This window comes from Gymnoscopelus braueri, assembly GCF_963280865.1.
Source record: "Gymnoscopelus braueri genome assembly, chromosome: 14".
NCBI classification, from domain to species: Eukaryota; Metazoa; Chordata; class Actinopteri; order Myctophiformes; family Myctophidae; genus Gymnoscopelus; species Gymnoscopelus braueri.
In genome coordinates this window covers 47,755,354-47,771,358 of record NC_137619.1, presented here as the reverse complement: position 1 = coordinate 47,771,358, position 16,005 = coordinate 47,755,354, and the positions used below count along the sequence as shown (strand labels likewise).

The 16,005-nt window shown below is 41.4% G+C and overlaps 5 protein-coding genes across 5 annotated transcripts; 2 read left to right on the top strand and 3 right to left on the bottom strand.

The window, feature by feature from the left end:
* Nucleotides 1-655: 655 nt before the first annotated feature.
* Nucleotides 656-961, bottom strand: LOC308100674 (histone H3.2-like; the record flags this gene model as incomplete). The annotated part of the gene is made up of 1 exon (XM_080449740.1): nt 656-961. One exon carries the CDS (start codon nt 959-961, stop codon nt 656-658), a length of 306 nt encoding a protein of 101 aa, XP_080305866.1.
* Nucleotides 962-2,087: 1,126 nt separating this feature from the next.
* LOC308100182 (histone H2A-like) lies at nt 2,088-2,471 on the top strand (the record flags this gene model as incomplete). The annotated part of the gene is made up of 1 exon (XM_080449133.1): nt 2,088-2,471. The coding sequence occupies one exon, from the start codon at nt 2,088-2,090 to the stop codon at nt 2,469-2,471; it is 384 nt and encodes a 127-aa protein (XP_080305259.1).
* Nucleotides 2,472-3,019: 548 nt separating this feature from the next.
* Nucleotides 3,020-3,397, bottom strand: LOC308100948 (histone H2B-like; the record flags this gene model as incomplete). Its single annotated transcript, XM_080450153.1, has 1 exon — nt 3,020-3,397. The coding sequence occupies one exon, from the start codon at nt 3,395-3,397 to the stop codon at nt 3,020-3,022; it is 378 nt and encodes a 125-aa protein (XP_080306279.1).
* A 2,406-nt stretch (nt 3,398-5,803) lies between these two features.
* On the top strand, nt 5,804-10,053 carry LOC308100939 (ADP-ribosylation factor-like protein 11). The gene is made up of 5 exons (XM_080450142.1): nt 5,804-6,028; nt 6,965-7,030; nt 7,131-7,246; nt 7,981-8,158; nt 9,279-10,053. The coding sequence occupies exons 1-5, from the start codon at nt 5,984-5,986 to the stop codon at nt 9,405-9,407; spliced, it is 534 nt and encodes a 177-aa protein (XP_080306268.1). The 5' UTR covers nt 5,804-5,983; the 3' UTR covers nt 9,408-10,053.
* On the bottom strand, nt 9,610-15,352 carry ebpl (EBP like). Its single transcript, XM_080450136.1, has 4 exons — nt 15,071-15,352; nt 13,979-14,048; nt 12,999-13,137; nt 9,610-12,060 (listed from the first exon to the last, which is right to left on the bottom strand). The coding sequence occupies exons 1-4, from the start codon at nt 15,263-15,265 to the stop codon at nt 11,808-11,810; spliced, it is 657 nt and encodes a 218-aa protein (XP_080306262.1). The 5' UTR covers nt 15,266-15,352; the 3' UTR covers nt 9,610-11,807.
* Between the last annotated feature and the right edge of the window lie 653 nt (nt 15,353-16,005).

Below are 16,005 nucleotides of genomic sequence, written 5' to 3'. Positions count from 1 at the left end.
TTACCCCAAAGCCCCAAATGTTAACTACTTCTACGCAGTAGTAGTTTAATGTAATAATCCATATATTTCAATAAAGAAGTGTTTTAATGCCGTCTGTGGCCGATTCTGTCGGAAGTTCCCAATGGGCGGTAGTGACGGGTAGTGAGGGGGAGCATCCGGTGAAACCCGGAATTATACTAAATGTAAACAGGAAGTAAACGAGGGTGAAAAATGGCGTTCGGCCATAGACGGCATTAAAACACTTATTTATTGAAAGATATGGATTACTACATTAAACTACTACCGCGTAGAAGTAGTTAACAACTCACACATCCATGGTCCTGGTGACGGATTTTATTTTTCACTATATATATATATATATTTATTTATTTTAATTGAAAAACAAAAACGTGGCCCACTCACACATTAAGTTAGCAGTCACCAGAACATGGGGAGATAATTATTTATTTTAGAGCGCTCTATACTCCTTTATCAATCATGTTTTATTTTGTGTTTACCAAGGTTTAGATATGGTAAAGAGAGACCCCAATCACAAATAGCCCAGTATAGCAGATCATTATGGGAATTACAGTTTTAATAAGTGGACATCTTTTACAGAAATAAGTGGGTGGCTCTTAAAAGAGCCGTTTTGGGGTTGTGGCAGTATCAGATAAGTTTAAGCACGTTCTCCACGGATACGGCGGGCCAGCTGGGTGTCTTTTGGCATGATGGTCACCCTCTTTGCGTGGATGGCGCACAGGTTGGTGTCTTCAAACAGACCGACCAGATAAGCCTCGGCTGACTCCTGCAGAGCCATGACAGCGGAGCTCTGGAAGCGCAGGTCGGTCTTAAAGTCCTGGGCGATCTCCCTCACCAGGCGCTGGAAGGGCAGCTTACGGATCAGCAGCTCTGTAGATTTCTGGTAACGACGGTGGATCTCCCTCAGAGCCACTGTACCAGGACGGTAACGGTTAGGCTTCATTTTGTAAACAACACATAGCATCTGGTTTTAAACGAAGGGCTATATGGATAGGGGAGGCACTGAGCTGGACCAAAAAGAAGGGCCGGGCAAGGAGCTCAGGGCCTTATTTTAAAGTTATGTATGGTGATCTGTTGTCAAACTCTGCACACTTAAATATTGACTGGACTGAAATGACAAGTAAATGTATATATGGTAAGATATGTAGTGATTTATATGGTGGCATTTTCCCTACAAATACCTTGATGAAACTCAAAAGCGGGTGTGTATTAAAAATATTAGTAGTAAAAATATCTCCGAGAAAAAGAGACGTCACGTGGCTGGTATATCTGTGAGGAGACTAGCAGTACAAGCAGTAGTCAAATGGAGCTGCTTCGTTAGAACTGTTAAATGCCCAATACTAAATTGTGGTGCAGATGAGACTATAGAGCACTTGCTGGTAGACTGTCCGAGATCTAGCTTTGTGTGGGGGAAAATGACACAAATTGGCTTTAAAATTAAGATGAATTACATTGCTGCCATGTATGGGGTTTTCGAGGGAAAAGTGTCTACCGTAGAACAGGATTTTGACTGGACTGTTATTTGCACAGTTATAAACAAATTGTGGAAAACCAGGTGTGCCATGGTAATTCACCTGGAGGCCATCTCGGGAGAGGTGGTCTTCAAACAAATCCAAACTGAACTGAAAAGACAAAGAACTCAGGACGCACGAAAAAAGAAACTGACACCATGGCATCTATTAACATAGGGTGGCGAGCTGCTTCCTGTGGGCTTTGCCACCGGTGGACTTACGAGCGGTTTGCTTGGTTCTTGCCATGGTCTCTTTCTGCAAACTATAGATGAGAGTTGTACCACAACGGGCACAAATTGCAGCAGTTTATTTCAGCGGCTCTGAGACGCTCTCGTTCTCTGATTGGTCCCTGGTCAGGAACCTCCTTCTCTGGGAGGAACCGTTCACGCCACTATAGGTGATTGGAGGAGAACTCATACACACTCACCCCGCGCTCTCATTCATATTTATGATTGGTGGGGCGCTCACAGACAGTACTGAGTTGAAGATATAAATGGTTTCGTGTTCCTTTCCATCACACATTTCTTCGTAAATTAACTCAAGAAATACAGCTAAATCATGAGTGGAAGAGGCAAGACCGGAGGAAAGTCCAGGGCGAAGGCTAAAACCCGCTCATCTCGTGCCGGGCTCCAGTTCCCCGTGGGTCGTGTCCACAGGCTGCTGCGTAAAGGCAACTATGCCCAGCGTGTTGGTGCCGGCGCCCCGGTCTATCTGGCGGCTGTTCTCGAGTATCTGACAGCGGAGATCCTAGAGCTCGCCGGAAACGCTGCTCGTGACAACAAGAAGTCCCGTATCATCCCCCGTCACCTCCAGCTGGCCGTCCGCAACGACGAGGAGCTCAACAGACTGCTGGGTGGAGTGACCATCGCTCAGGGCGGTGTGCTGCCCAACATTCAGGCTGTTCTGCTCCCCAAGAAGACCGAGAAAGCCGCCAAGAAATAATTCTCCTTTATTCAAAAATAACAGACCCCACAAAGGCTCTTTTAAGAGCCACCCACTATTTCAATATAAAGAGTCGCTTCTGAAACCCCTCTAATTTCAACGCTTTCGCAATATAATGTGTTCTATAATTTTCTTTTTACCGTGCAATACGGTAATGTCACGCATCCAATATTCTCAATTGGTCATTTAGTCACTTACACCGTCTCTCTTGGTAATGCACTGATTATGTGAACCCCTATATTTAGCGCGTTATTGCAAGACAAGATACCTTTAGTGATCAGCCTAGAGGTTAATTTAGTTGTGTCAGAAAACTAGTGTAGATGTTGAGCCCTAGATCCCGTCTGAATCAGTTTAATATTTTATAACATTATGCAAGACCAGATGTCTTGAGCCTTTTCCACTAAGGAAAAAAAGGTATACTAGAATAATAGTTCCCAGCAGTTTGTCAGGTCTTGCATACATACGGGCGGGACGAGAAAGGATGAACACTTCTTTGAAAATATGGGTGGCCCTTAAAAGGACCTTGTGTTTATAGCAAACTAAGCGGTTTACTTGGCGCTGGTGTACTTGGTGACAGCCTTGGTGCCCTCAGACACGGCGTGCTTAGCCAGCTCACCGGGGAGCAGCAGGCGGACGGCGGTCTGAATCTCCCTGGATGTGATGGTGCGACGCTTGTTGTAGTTAGCCAGTTTGGAGGCTTCACCGGCGATGCGCTCAAAGATGTCATTGACAAATGAGTTCATGATGCCCATGGCCTTGGAAGAGATACCGGTGTCAGGGTGGACCTGCTTCATGACCTTGTAGATGTAGATGGCATAGCTCTCCTTCCTGGACTTTCTGCGTTTCTTGCCGCCCTTGGCAGCGGTCTTGGTGACGGCTTTCTTGGAGCCCTTCTTGGGCGCTGGCTTTGCTACAACTTCAGGCATTGTGTTAATCTTCAGATGCGTGTCCGCGAAGAGTGACTCAACATTGCGACTCCCCACTATTTATGCAGAGCTAATGCAAATGCAGTGTGCGACTCCCAGCATATGATTGGCTGATCTTGCCAGACAAAGAGTCTTTGTTCATGCATGGTGTTTTACCGCTTGTATTGTTCTATTATCCCTGTGTGTATCATTTAAATCCAGTTGTAACACATGTTATAACAATGCATATTGTATCATCTATTGCTATCTATTAATCAATGCTATGTTCAACATATTACCAGTGTTAACAACATGAACATGAAAGTGTCTCTGTGGTTTCTCTGTTACTGTCCGATATGGTCTACTCTAGCAGTTAGGATTCCTGATTTTCAACCTGGCTGCCTGGGTTCAACTCCTTGGCAGAGATTATGTAGCTGTGTGCATCTAGTCTGCATTCAATTGTTACAATAAAATAAATAGTTGTTTATAAACCTACTAGTAGCTAGGTTAAATAAAGACACTCTCTAGACCAGACAACATATAAGAAAACAAATCTACATCCTGTAAGCAAGCAGTAAGCAATCGATATATGCTTACTGCTGTTGCTGCTACGACACCAGAATTTCCCCATGGGGAAATATAGACCTATATTGATATAGGTCCAAACAAAACAAACAGCTTGTGTGTATTTTGTAGTGTGTAACTGTGATATTAACTGAAGACAATTGTTGCAAGTTACACGCTGTGAGCTTGTAGATCTTCTATTTTTGAGCAGCCTCAAACCATAAGTATAACAGGGTTAAAGTAGTTCCATTCCTAAGCCAATAATTTGATGACTGGGTCATCAGTCAATAGGAGCCTCAGTAGGTTACTTTTTGAGTCTCCTACCGGAGATTCCGCTTGTCATCAAATTATTGGCTACTGCGACAAAAACAAAAAAAATCTCATGGGGTGTGTAATTTACAGAAAATAAGTAATTTTTAGTTTGAACTATTCCTTTAAGTCTCACAGACTGATGCTGAACCGCACTGAAGGGGTTGGACTTAAACACCATTGAGGACCATAGAGACAACACACACACAGCCCCTCTTGTCTGGGACGGTGGCTTAATGTGCCACTTGTGTTTTCTCCTCAATAAAAACAAGATATAACAAAAGTGTATATTATGAAATGCAACAAAGAGCTGACCAGTTAGCACACATGTGCCTTATGTCATATCTGAGATGAGATGAAAACAGCGCTCTCGTTTTTAAGTGATACGCTCAAAATATCACCCTTCCACAGTCAGAGCATAGAGTCATTTTGTAACTATGTTACATTAACAACAATACTCACAATCCTCTTAGCAGACATAACTGGCGACACGATATCATAAACTATATTCTTGTTTTGCCATCCGTTTTGCTATAAATAGAAGGTTTTCTGACCCCAGTAAACACACTCCAGTTGACAGCAGCATATGGTGGTGGAGTTGATCTCGATATCCAATTCAAGCATTTGTAATGTAACATTTGCTAGAAGTAGTTTGACAGGTATGTGGGCACTGTTCTTCAAAGTATCTTAAAGACCAGACGACCCATTGAGAGATGTTTTCTACCTTGAGCCAACCCAGAAGTGAGCTGGGAGAAGGTGAGTCCTGGGGGAGAGCTCTAGTAGTCTTTTTAGTTTGTTTTTTTAGGTCTGTAGTTTTGATTTTAGTGACATTGAATGAGGGCTCCAGCTAGAGTCCTCATTGCACTCTTGTTGATAAAAGAGGAGATCCTGCCCAAAAATCTTGTTCTTTGGTTCAATATCAACTTCTCAAAAAGGAAAATTATGAATGGACCTTTTCACTGATGTAGTTGTTAAGCTTGTTCTATTCAAACATTACAATTATTAGGTCAAACAATAAATAAACATAAAATAAAAAAAACCTTGAACAAAAAAATAACAAAAAATAAACATGGAATTTAATTATAGCATCAAACTATGATTTCATGGTTAAAAAAACCACACATCAGTGTCAAAGTAATCTCTCAAAACATTTTCTGAGTGGGTTCCCAAATTGGTGTCAAAGAGTATAAATGACAGAGAGTACAATTTCAGAGAGTGAAAAGTGAAGGCTTTTAGGAAGTTCCCAGGTAAAGTCATGAAATGCCCCTTCCATGTGATCCTTCTGTTTGTATTGTAAACCATGTGTGTGTGTGTGTGTGTGTGTGTGTGTGTGTGTGTGTGTGTGTGTGCACGTGTGCGTGTGCGCGTGTGTGTGTGTGTGTGTGTGTGTGTGTGTGTGTGTGCGTGTGCATGCGTGCATGGTTTTTCAGGTATGTTCACAGATAAGTGTGGGCTGGGCTCAGAGCCAGAAAAGTCACAGTTTTCCACCAATGAAACCAGGTCATGTGACCCAGCAACTGGTTTGTCAACATTTTTCTGTAGTGAAGGCTGTCTCTTTCTCAGTCATGTGTCCCTGAAGAAACAGAAAGAAGCAGTGAGGATTCAGAAACAGCTGTTGAGTTAATCAATGTGGACCTACAGAAAGAAGAGAAGAGAATTAAATCAACCGAGTCGAAGAACAAAAAGAGGACAGATAATCCTCCCATCCTTGTGAGGAGGACAGAGGACTTTGCCATGGGCCTGATCTTCTCTAGAAACTCCATCAAACATCCTCCGCAGGTCAGACTATCTGTACTTGATTATTTGTATTTTCTGGATACTATACTATGAATATTGTACTTTTGACTCTTGTACATTTCCAGGAAGGGAAAGAAGTAAATTACAAATTCACCAGTTGCATCAAAATATTCAATTCAAATACAGTGGAAAATAGCCGATCTACATGCCCGTTGCTATTTTCACTATTGACATTTTTATTCTGACCATTTCTGGAAAATCTTTTATTTTATATTTTCATACAGCAATGCATTGATATGAAAATGTTAATGTACTTTGCAGTTCTGTATTAACATCAATGTTGAAGATGTGGGTGACATACAAAAATCAAAGACACAGGCTTTAAAGAGGTGTGAGCACCTGGGCCCAGGTGCTCCCCAATTCCACTGATGGCCATCGCAGTGCTCCCCAAGTCAATCAATCAATGACACACATCTTACAAGTTCAAACGGCTCATATACATATACTATAATACAGGTTGTTTACCACTTAAAACCCTATAGACTGGTAAACTGGACCAGAGTTGTTGGCTATTTTTCAATATGGATTCTGGGGCTCAAGTGGTTAATATAATATACAATATAGAATACAATTATTTTAATTTCAGGTAGTTGGCAATGCTAGGCTCATGTGTATCTGGAGGGAAAGGCCGTTTGAGATGATTGCATGTTATGACAGGTCCCAGATCAGGAAGTAGACACAGTAGAATCACACACTGTAACATCACACATCCTAAGTCATGAGATGCATTACCTAAACTTTTGCAATTAAACAATCTTTATTGTTACTGTGTATGTGCGATGCGTGCCAGTGTCATGCACCGGAAAATAGCTGCTCTATAAGCACACAACGTGTCGCAGCGGGACACGTTGAGAGCTTGAATATCTGCAATTTTTCAGCTTATGGTTAAACATGTATTAAAAGTGTGTGTGTGTCCAGGTGATCTTGATGGGCTTAGACTTGTCTGGGAAGTCCACCTTGCTGGCCCGACTCCTGACAGGGAAGGTGAGCAAGGCATTCATTTTTAAAGCTTCAACTACAGGGAAAAGGAACAAACTTAAATGAAAAGTGTGTGTGTGTGTGTGTGTGTGTGTGTGTGGGGCAGCTCATGGACACATCTCCTACCATAGGGTTCAACGTAGGGACTCTGGACCTGGATAAGAAAACGGCTTTGACCATCTGGGATGTTGGCGGTCAAGATCGGATGAGAGCGAACTGGAGGTAGAGAGAGAGATGTTTTTGTTGGTTTTGGGCCTACCGGATGAATAATATCTGGATATGAGACACACGTTGATAACTTCCTTCAGCTAAACGAGGCTTAAATTGAGGTGCTCATCGTGGCCTCAAATGTGCACTAGAGTTCTCAACGGGCCTGAAAATTAAGGCCCGGCCCTAACTGGGACAGCCCGTAACAGGGCCCGGCCCGAACAATTTTAAGCCCGAAAACCCCCCAAAACAGAAAATGTGTTAAATGTCCTCAAAGTCACGCACGCAACAAGCTTTGAAATGAGCAGATTGGATGTTTTTACCATTTTCGTCAGGTTTTTTTTATAACACGGACTAGGAAGGTCGGACGGCAACGAACTAGATACCTGGGTAAAATTCACCTGCATCCAACGCATCCACTGCCATTTCCGTCTGCCTTACCGTTCGGCCGCTATAGGGCAGTTGAAATTTCCTTTTTGGGCCTAACAGATTGTTTTCTTTCTTTTCACGGAACCCGAGGCTCGGCCCAATCAATTAGCATACATTTTCTGCCCGGCCCAGCCCGAAAATGTGGGGTCGGGTAGGGTCGGGTTCGGGCAGAATTTGAGAACTCTAATGTGCACTCCAGCCTCAGAAATAATGATGTCTGGAGGATATGAGACACATGTGGATACCAGGTATAAATGTAATCTTGATATGAGCTACATGTTAGTATTTAAGTAAACCCTGTCCTGTCCTGTCCTGTCCAGGTTCTACCTGGAAGGCTGCAAGGCTCTGGTGTTTGTGGTGGACAGCAGTGATTCAGGAAGGATGCCTGAGGCTCACAGAGCTCTGAGGAAAGTCCTGAACGATGAGAACCTCAAAGGAGTTCCTCTGATGGTCCTGGCCAACAAGAAGGACCTGGCCAACTCCATGACCATACGAGAGGTAAACCAGTGTGCATGCGCGGATTACACACACACACACACACACACACACACACACACACACACACACACACACACACACAGGTATTGTATTACTATACTTTTAGGACAGGGATTTTATGAATGCCATTTTTAAAGCCGAAAAATAGCTGATCTACAAGCTCACAACGTGCACGACACAAGCACGCACGTACGCATAAATCAGTGTGACTATCTCTAATCCCTAATCTTAATTTCTAAATCTCTAGTCCTAAACCTAACTCCAACCTTTTTTCTAATTGTAAACGGATCTCTAAAAAATCTATCAGCCGTGAAACAGCCATTTCTCTTGTGAGGACCAGGAAAATGGTCCTCATAACGTCAATTTCTCATATTCTACTATACTTCTGAGGTCCTCACAAGTATAGTAATACACACACATGCGCACGCGCGCACACACACACACACACACACACACACACACACACACACACACACACACACACACACACACACACACACACACACACACACACACACACACACACACACACACACACACACACACACACACACACACACACACACACACACACACACACACACACACACACACACTGTCTCTGATTGTCATTGCAGGTTATTTAAACAGATGCTAGGTTCATTCTTTAACTTGTATCCTATAGTTTCTATGGACAGATGGTATATTGTTTACTTTAGACGGATGCTAGGTTCATTCTTTAACTTGTGTCCTATAGTTTCTATGTACAGATGTATGTATTTAGAGAAAAAAAATACCATTACTTCATCAAAAGTAGTCAACAAACTATACTATAAAAGCTGGTCAAACATTGTCCAAATTGTCAAATAATATAACAAAGAGGCAAACATTGTGCGCTTGTAGATTGGCTATTTTCACAATATTTATCTGTGGAACCGAGTCAAACTAAATTGAATTCCGCCTCAACTCATACATTTCAAATGCTTGTCAGGGTGGGGGTCCCCATTTCAAATATGATTATTTTGGGGGGGTCACGGCCTGAAAAGGTTGAGAACCACTGTGCTAAATGTAGCTCAATTGAGCTGCATTTCATGTCATGAAAGGTGCTATACAAATAAAGGTTATTATTATTAAATTGTAGGTGTCGAAGCAGCTGGATCTGCCGAGCTGCCAGGACCGCAACTGGGAGATCCAAGCGTGCAGCGCTCTGAAGGGCCTGGGCCTCCAGCAGGCCTTCATCTCCGTCAGCAAGCTCATCAAGAAGAGCTGAGGAAGAGGAGGTCAAACGCATAACCAGGGATCTTTAAAAAGTCTTAAATTGATGTATTTAAAAAAAACAAGGCCTTAAAAAGACTTGCGTTCATTTATGTAAACTTAATATAACATTGCGTTAAAGGTGTTAAAAATGCCACAGAGAGGTAAAATAAGACGTAGGATATATTTTTTCTTACGTTGTATTTGTGCTTTAAAAAAAAAGTTTTTTGTTATTGATAAATTGGTTTAACCGCTTAAACCCTATATACTTAGTTCAAATCCATGAACGACAGCTATGCTATGTTTGTGAATTTATCATTTCTACACTAAATATCTTCTCAGAAAATAGCTGATCTACAAGCTCACAATGCGGCACATTGCAAGCTTTTAGATCAGCTATTTTCGGTGAAGAGATTTGGTGTAGAGGGGGAAAAAAGAGAGCGGTTACATTTCATTCTGTGGCATAAATAATTCTTAGAAAGTCTTAAATTGAACTTGTGATTAGATGAATATCATCTCCCGGCTGTGTTTCGTACTTTTTATGTTTTTTTTTTTATGTGATCAGCGGTCCCGGTTTGTCCTTGAGCAACGCGTGGTTCAAGGTTTAAGACATACTAGGTTTAAAACACACTTTAAATTGATTATTACATTAATTATTGACATCAATTAATCACTTAAGGGTTATTTAACACTGTCGCATGACAGTGTCACGCAAAATTTGATCTGCTATTTTCACTTTTCTTTTTTGAAAATGTTCAGTCAATATTTAATATTATTAGACAATTCATGAATTGTCATCTCACAAAGACACGCACACAGATTTGCCATTGTAAATATTATCATGTCCGATTTTAATTGTTAGTGTATGATCTGTGTGTATGAAGCTATAGTTGATGTCTCATGTCGTTGCCATTGTGGGAGTTTCAAACGCAGTCGATGAGCAGGTTTTGTAGGGTTGTAGTAACATAGTAACTATGTGTGGATGTTTCGAATGGGACAGTTGGTTACCTGCTAGAATAAACCTTATCAGCTTTAGCTGTCGTCATGTCTCCTTCTATCTACTGTGTTCTGTGCTAGGTCTCGAAAACAAGCCCAAAAGAAGCAACTACAGTATAGGACACATATGAGCACTTGGAAATCTTTCATTTTTGGAAACATTTTAACAACACAAATTTCTATACATGGTCGGTCATAAACCACAGACGGAATGAAAGATGCAAAGATCTCCATTAATGGGCATAAAGGGACACAGACAAAAAGACAGACAGATAGAGAATTTTTGGGATTCATAGATATACAGCATACTAGACTGTAAGGCTGATGCCCGTTGGGAACAAAGCCCATCAGGAATGCATACATGCCCCTCTTTGTACATGGACAAGTTCTGAGTTGTTACCACTGATTTCAGTCATTTGGTTTCCATAGAAGCCACCATGTCTTCTATGGAAGCGTGTCACGTGCCGAAATATTTTCAGTTATTAGATCTTTTAAGATTAAAGAGTATTTGAAGTGGTCAAACTAGCAATAGAATACATGTTCAATCATTCCAGGAAACCCAAATTATCTCGGGTAACACATTTTCATCATAATTTTTACATACTATATTGTGCTAATTGTTCATGAAACACAACACTATTGTGTGGAAGGGTCCTTTCACACTGTTTCACAAATGGCAGATTAGGACTTGGCCTGACAACATTTTTCAGTCATGTGATTTTATTTTTGCTTTAATCCATGGTATGTAACCACATGTTCAAACTATGTAACATGGACAAATACATTTACCAGACAGTCTTTAGTGTGTGTTCTTTATTGGTAAAGCATCGATACAGCATCATGTAGATGATTTCACTTACAGTGCACAAAAATGTATCTAAGTTAACCACTTACATGTAAACCCTCTAGCAATTCAATTCAAGTGAGCTTTATTGGCATGAGAAAACATACGTTTATACAGCCAAAGCAAGTGTCAAATAAAACCCTCTAGCTCAGTGGTTCGCAAAGTGGGGTCACCAATTGTGCACGAGACCCGGGTTCGAATGCGGGGTAAAACATTAAAGTTAGAGAGAGCAGCTTTACTTTAGAGAAAATAAAAATCAGTGTACTTCTTCCACCACTGGTATTATGAGGGTTTTCTGTGCAATGAGGTCCAGGGACCCTCTGAGTTAGGGGGTTCCAAATGGACCCTTACTACAGTTTTGTAACTCTGAGAGTGTACAAATGGAACCAAATGGACCCTTACAAGTTAAATCTAAATTCAAGTTATTAGCTTAGGAAAAACAAAAAATATCCATGAATTCATGGGGTGACTAATCGATAGAAAGAAAATTATTTTTTGGGGTGAACTATCCCTTTAATGTCTGACTGTACCACGTGCTGTTTACATTTCTGACTAATAAAGTATTCAATCAATCAATCATGAGTGTTTTGCGTGCGATGCACTGCTCGGTCTGCGGGCGGCGTGGTGCGTTCGTCTCAGTGCCGTCCAGGACTGGCACATCAGCAGCAGCGGCACCACCACCCACACCCCGTTGAAGAACAGCAGGTACACCCACAAGTATAGCCAGCGGGAGGTGTCCAGGCTGGGGCTGCCTGCCAGCCAGTCCGGGCAGAACGTCATCCAGCCTCCATACAGCTCACACACACACAGGCTGACCTGCACAAAATGTCTTGACGGCACAGCAGACAATATCAATTATTATCACCATTAGGAATGTTAGGATATTATTATGATATTGAATATTACTAATGTGTGTGTGTGTGTGCGCGCGTGTGTGAGTGTGTGCGTGCGTGCGTGTGTGCACTTGTATTACTATACTTGTGAGGGCCAAATGTCCCCACATAGTAGAATTTCAGGTTTAGAAACGTTTTAGAGGCGCTCGGGTGGCGTAGTGGTAAAGTGCCTGCCCACCACCACAGAGGTTGTGGGTTCACGGTTGTGGTGCATCCGGCTTTGTCGAGTGTCTATGTGAACACAATTGGCCCGTGTTCGGCGGTGGAAAGCCAGGCGGGGAGGGTGATATTGGTCATTGCACATACTCCTATACGAGCTGGGGCGGCACCTGTCAACAGGGAGTGTTGGGCGGGAGGAGTAGGACGGAGGCCCTACGTCCTCCTGGTGGGGGCTCCTCACTGGCAGGTGAGTCAGTAGGATACAACAACAGTGACAATACAGAAATGTGTGTGGGGAGAATTAATTGGCATAACAACTAAATTGGGGAGAAAAAGGGGGTAAAACTAATTGGCTACTCTAAATTAAAAGAGAAAATAGAAATAATAGAGGTTAGTTTTATGGGTTGGGATTAGGATTAGAGGATTAGGATTCAAGTTAGGTTCAGGGGTTGGAGTTATGCCTGATTTATACGTAGCTGTGAGCCAGTGTTGCTTGTAGATCTGCTATTTTTGGCTTTATGGTTACAAATCAAGGTAAAAAATGGTATTCATACAATTGATATCCTAAAACGTTGATGTCCCCACAAATATAGGTGTGTGTGTGTGTGTGTGTGTGTGTGTGTGTGTGTGTGTGTGTGTGTGTGTGTGTGTGTGTGTGTGTGTGTGTGCGTCTGCATGTGTGTGTGTGTGTGTGTGTGTGTAGTTGTTGTTGTACCTATAGTGTGTGTCTCTGATGATAGCGTAGATCAGCACTAGAGCCAGGAAGCTGTCCAGTACGACCGTCAACAACTCCAATGAAACAATGGTGGGATCAGAATGCAACCATCTGACGTCTGCTTTACCATACTCCTTCCCTTTGAGAGAGAGAGAGAGAGAGAGAGAGACACAGAGACCGAGAGAGAGAAAGATGGGGGTGGGGGGGAGGAGGGGGGGGAGGTTGAGATACAGACAGAGGTCCCCAAAATAGTTTTTGATTGATTGATTGAATACTTTATAAGTCAGAAATGTAAACAGCACGAGATTCAGTCAGACATTAAGGCTAAAAGGATAGCACAAAAAGGTCCTGCATGGAGACTTGTTTCCATTGTGGTCCTATGTATTCAATTAATCAACATAGCATTAAAAAAAACAATAATACATGACATCAACAAATACAAAACTGTAAGGAGAAAAGGGGAAAATGTCAGCAGTGAATGACACCTAGTTTCTATGGGAAATTGCATTGACCCTCCCCTTGTCTACTGATAGATGGTTTTTCAGGCTAGTTTTGAAAGAATCCAGTGATCCAAAGCGCTTTACATAGATTGTGAATTACATTACATTACATTCACACACACACACACATTCAAACACCGATGGTGGAGGAAACCATGCAAGGCATGCAAACCATGCAAGTCAGCCTGCTCATCGGGAGCAATTAGGGGTTCAGCGTCTTGCTCAAGGACACTTCTACACTTACTCTGGGAACCTTGCGGTTTCCAATTCACTCTACCCGGCCACTCTACCCCTGAGCCACTGCCTATGTTTTCATACCACTTTTTATTAACTATAGTCTCTTATAGAATGCTATTACGACCGTGCTATCATAGCACACTGTTATTGCTACGATGAAAGGGAATGACAGGTGAAATAATAAATAAATGAATTAAGCGATATTAAATTATTGCAATTAAGCGGATGTTCAATAAAACTCACATAGTTCTGCCAGCATTCCTTCTGATGTGGCGACGGTTCCAACCAGGGACATGTAGACGAACGGACCCTCCTGCAGAAGGACCAATCAATCAATCAATCAATCAATCAATCAATCAATCAGTAGTCAGTCAGTCAGTCAGTTGGTGTGTCAGTCAAACAATCAAACAAAAAAACAAACAAGCAGATGTGTGCATAAAGCTGTGCTTATGTCATTCTCACTTGCACGCAAATACGTTGCCCACTGGTTGTCAAAGTGGAGCAGATGCATACAATAAATCATAACATTTAAAAGCCACAGATAAGGATAAGAGAGGTAACAGAATAACAGAGCTGTAACACAATGACAGAATATAAGTGGCAATACAATTATCCATGCACAATTACAAATACACAAATGTTCCCACATCAATTATGCAAACTGCAAAATCCTGCTATTTGTTTCAAAAAGCTTATACACCAAGCTACTCTGCATGTGCAACTATTTCTAAGTTGTGTAAGCAATTTTTTTTCCCCATTTTTTCTTTTTTTCAATTTACAATGTGATAGCTCTGTTTACATATTTCTTCGTCAGCCTTAATTGTAAATAGGTATAAACAATATAATTAACTTGCTTTGACAATGTAAACTTATGGTTTCTCATGCCAAATGCCAATAAAGCTCATTTCAATAGAATAGAATAGAGTTCAATTCAATTCCATTACATCACATTTTAATTAAATTATCCATAGAACATACAAACACATCGTTGCTGTTGGGCAGAAACCGCATATCTCCATATTTTAACTTTTATAGCCTCTATATCTTTTCGTAACTTATGCTACTTCATCATACAAGCGTGTCATACAAAACTAAAGTAGTGGAAAGTAGCTCCAGTAATAGCTGTAGTATACAACCCTCGTAGACGTATTTATGATTCTGACGTTTTCAATCTACGTCAGAATCATAAATACGTCTACGAGGGTTGTATACTACAGCTACTCCAGTAAGGTAAAACAAAATACCTCAAAATTGTACTTATAGGTACAGTACTTGAGTAAATATACTTAGTTACTTTACACCACAGTCTGAGTATACTGTAGGTCAGACTCTCACCAGTGTGATGTGGACTATAGCGTCGTAGAACAACCAGACCAGAACCCATCTGTCGGTGGACGAACACCCGCCGCCCCAGTACCGAGCGAACCCGTACCCAGTGACCAACTGGAGCCCGCACGCCAACAGAGAATACACTGTGACCGCGCTGAACAGGGCTGCTGGTTCACTTTCTGTCCCCGCCGGGGACTCCATGAGCAATGATGTAGCCTGGCTACAGTTTTGATAAAGTAGTTGTATGTGTAGCTACTGTGGATAAGAAGATGATAATAATAAAAACGATCACTGATATAAAACGACAGGAAAGAAAACACCCTCTCAATGAAAACTTTGAACTGGTTGAGACTCAGACAAGTCCAGCCCACTGGACGTTTCTATTGGTCGAGGGAGGAATCTCTCCACTCTTGGACCACTCCTCATATTTAAATATTTACTGTAATATATTGATGTGATGCTATTATTATTATTATCATCATCATCATCATCATCATCATCATCATCATCATTATTAATAATAATAATAATAATAATAATAATAATAATAACAACAATGTTAATGTTACTTTTTATATTAACGTTAATGTTACTTTTTTTATTATTATTATTATTATTATTATTATTAAACACCACATGTGCTGGGCAGAAGCACAGTACTAACGACAGACACCAGTAGAGCTACGCCCTCTTGTGGCGTCGTGGAGCCATTACTCTCATGCCATGTGTGCAGAATGAATGCAGGGAATTGGGGCAGAAGTCTTCATTGTGCTACAATGAAATAAAAATAAAACAATTCAAGAAATATTACATGGGGGTGGCTTTTCTTTCTTTCTTGCTTTCTTCTTCTTCTTATAATAATAATGATTTAGCCTACTATTATTATTATTAGTAGTAGCCGTAGTAGTAGTAGTAGTAGTTTTTCTCAGTTGCAATGTGTG

Coding starts and splice junctions, on each gene's coding strand:
- ebpl (XM_080450136.1), bottom strand. CDS start 15,265: ATGGAGTCCCCGGCGGGGACAGAAAGTGAACCAGCAGCCCTGTTCAGC. Junction 14,049..15,070: donor CTATAGTCCACATCACACTG/GTGAGAGTCTGA, acceptor GTCCTTCTGCAG/GAGGGTCCGTTCGTCTACAT. Junction 12,061..12,998: donor ATCAGAGACACACACTATAG/GTACAACAACAA, acceptor TGTGCCGTCAAG/ACATTTTGTGCAGGTCAGCC.
- LOC308100939 (XM_080450142.1), top strand. CDS start 5,984: ATGGGCCTGATCTTCTCTAGAAACTCCATCAAACATCCTCCGCAG. Junction 7,247..7,980: donor CGGATGAGAGCGAACTGGAG/GTAGAGAGAGAG, acceptor TGTCCTGTCCAG/GTTCTACCTGGAAGGCTGCA. Junction 8,159..9,278: donor ACTCCATGACCATACGAGAG/GTAAACCAGTGT, acceptor ATTAAATTGTAG/GTGTCGAAGCAGCTGGATCT.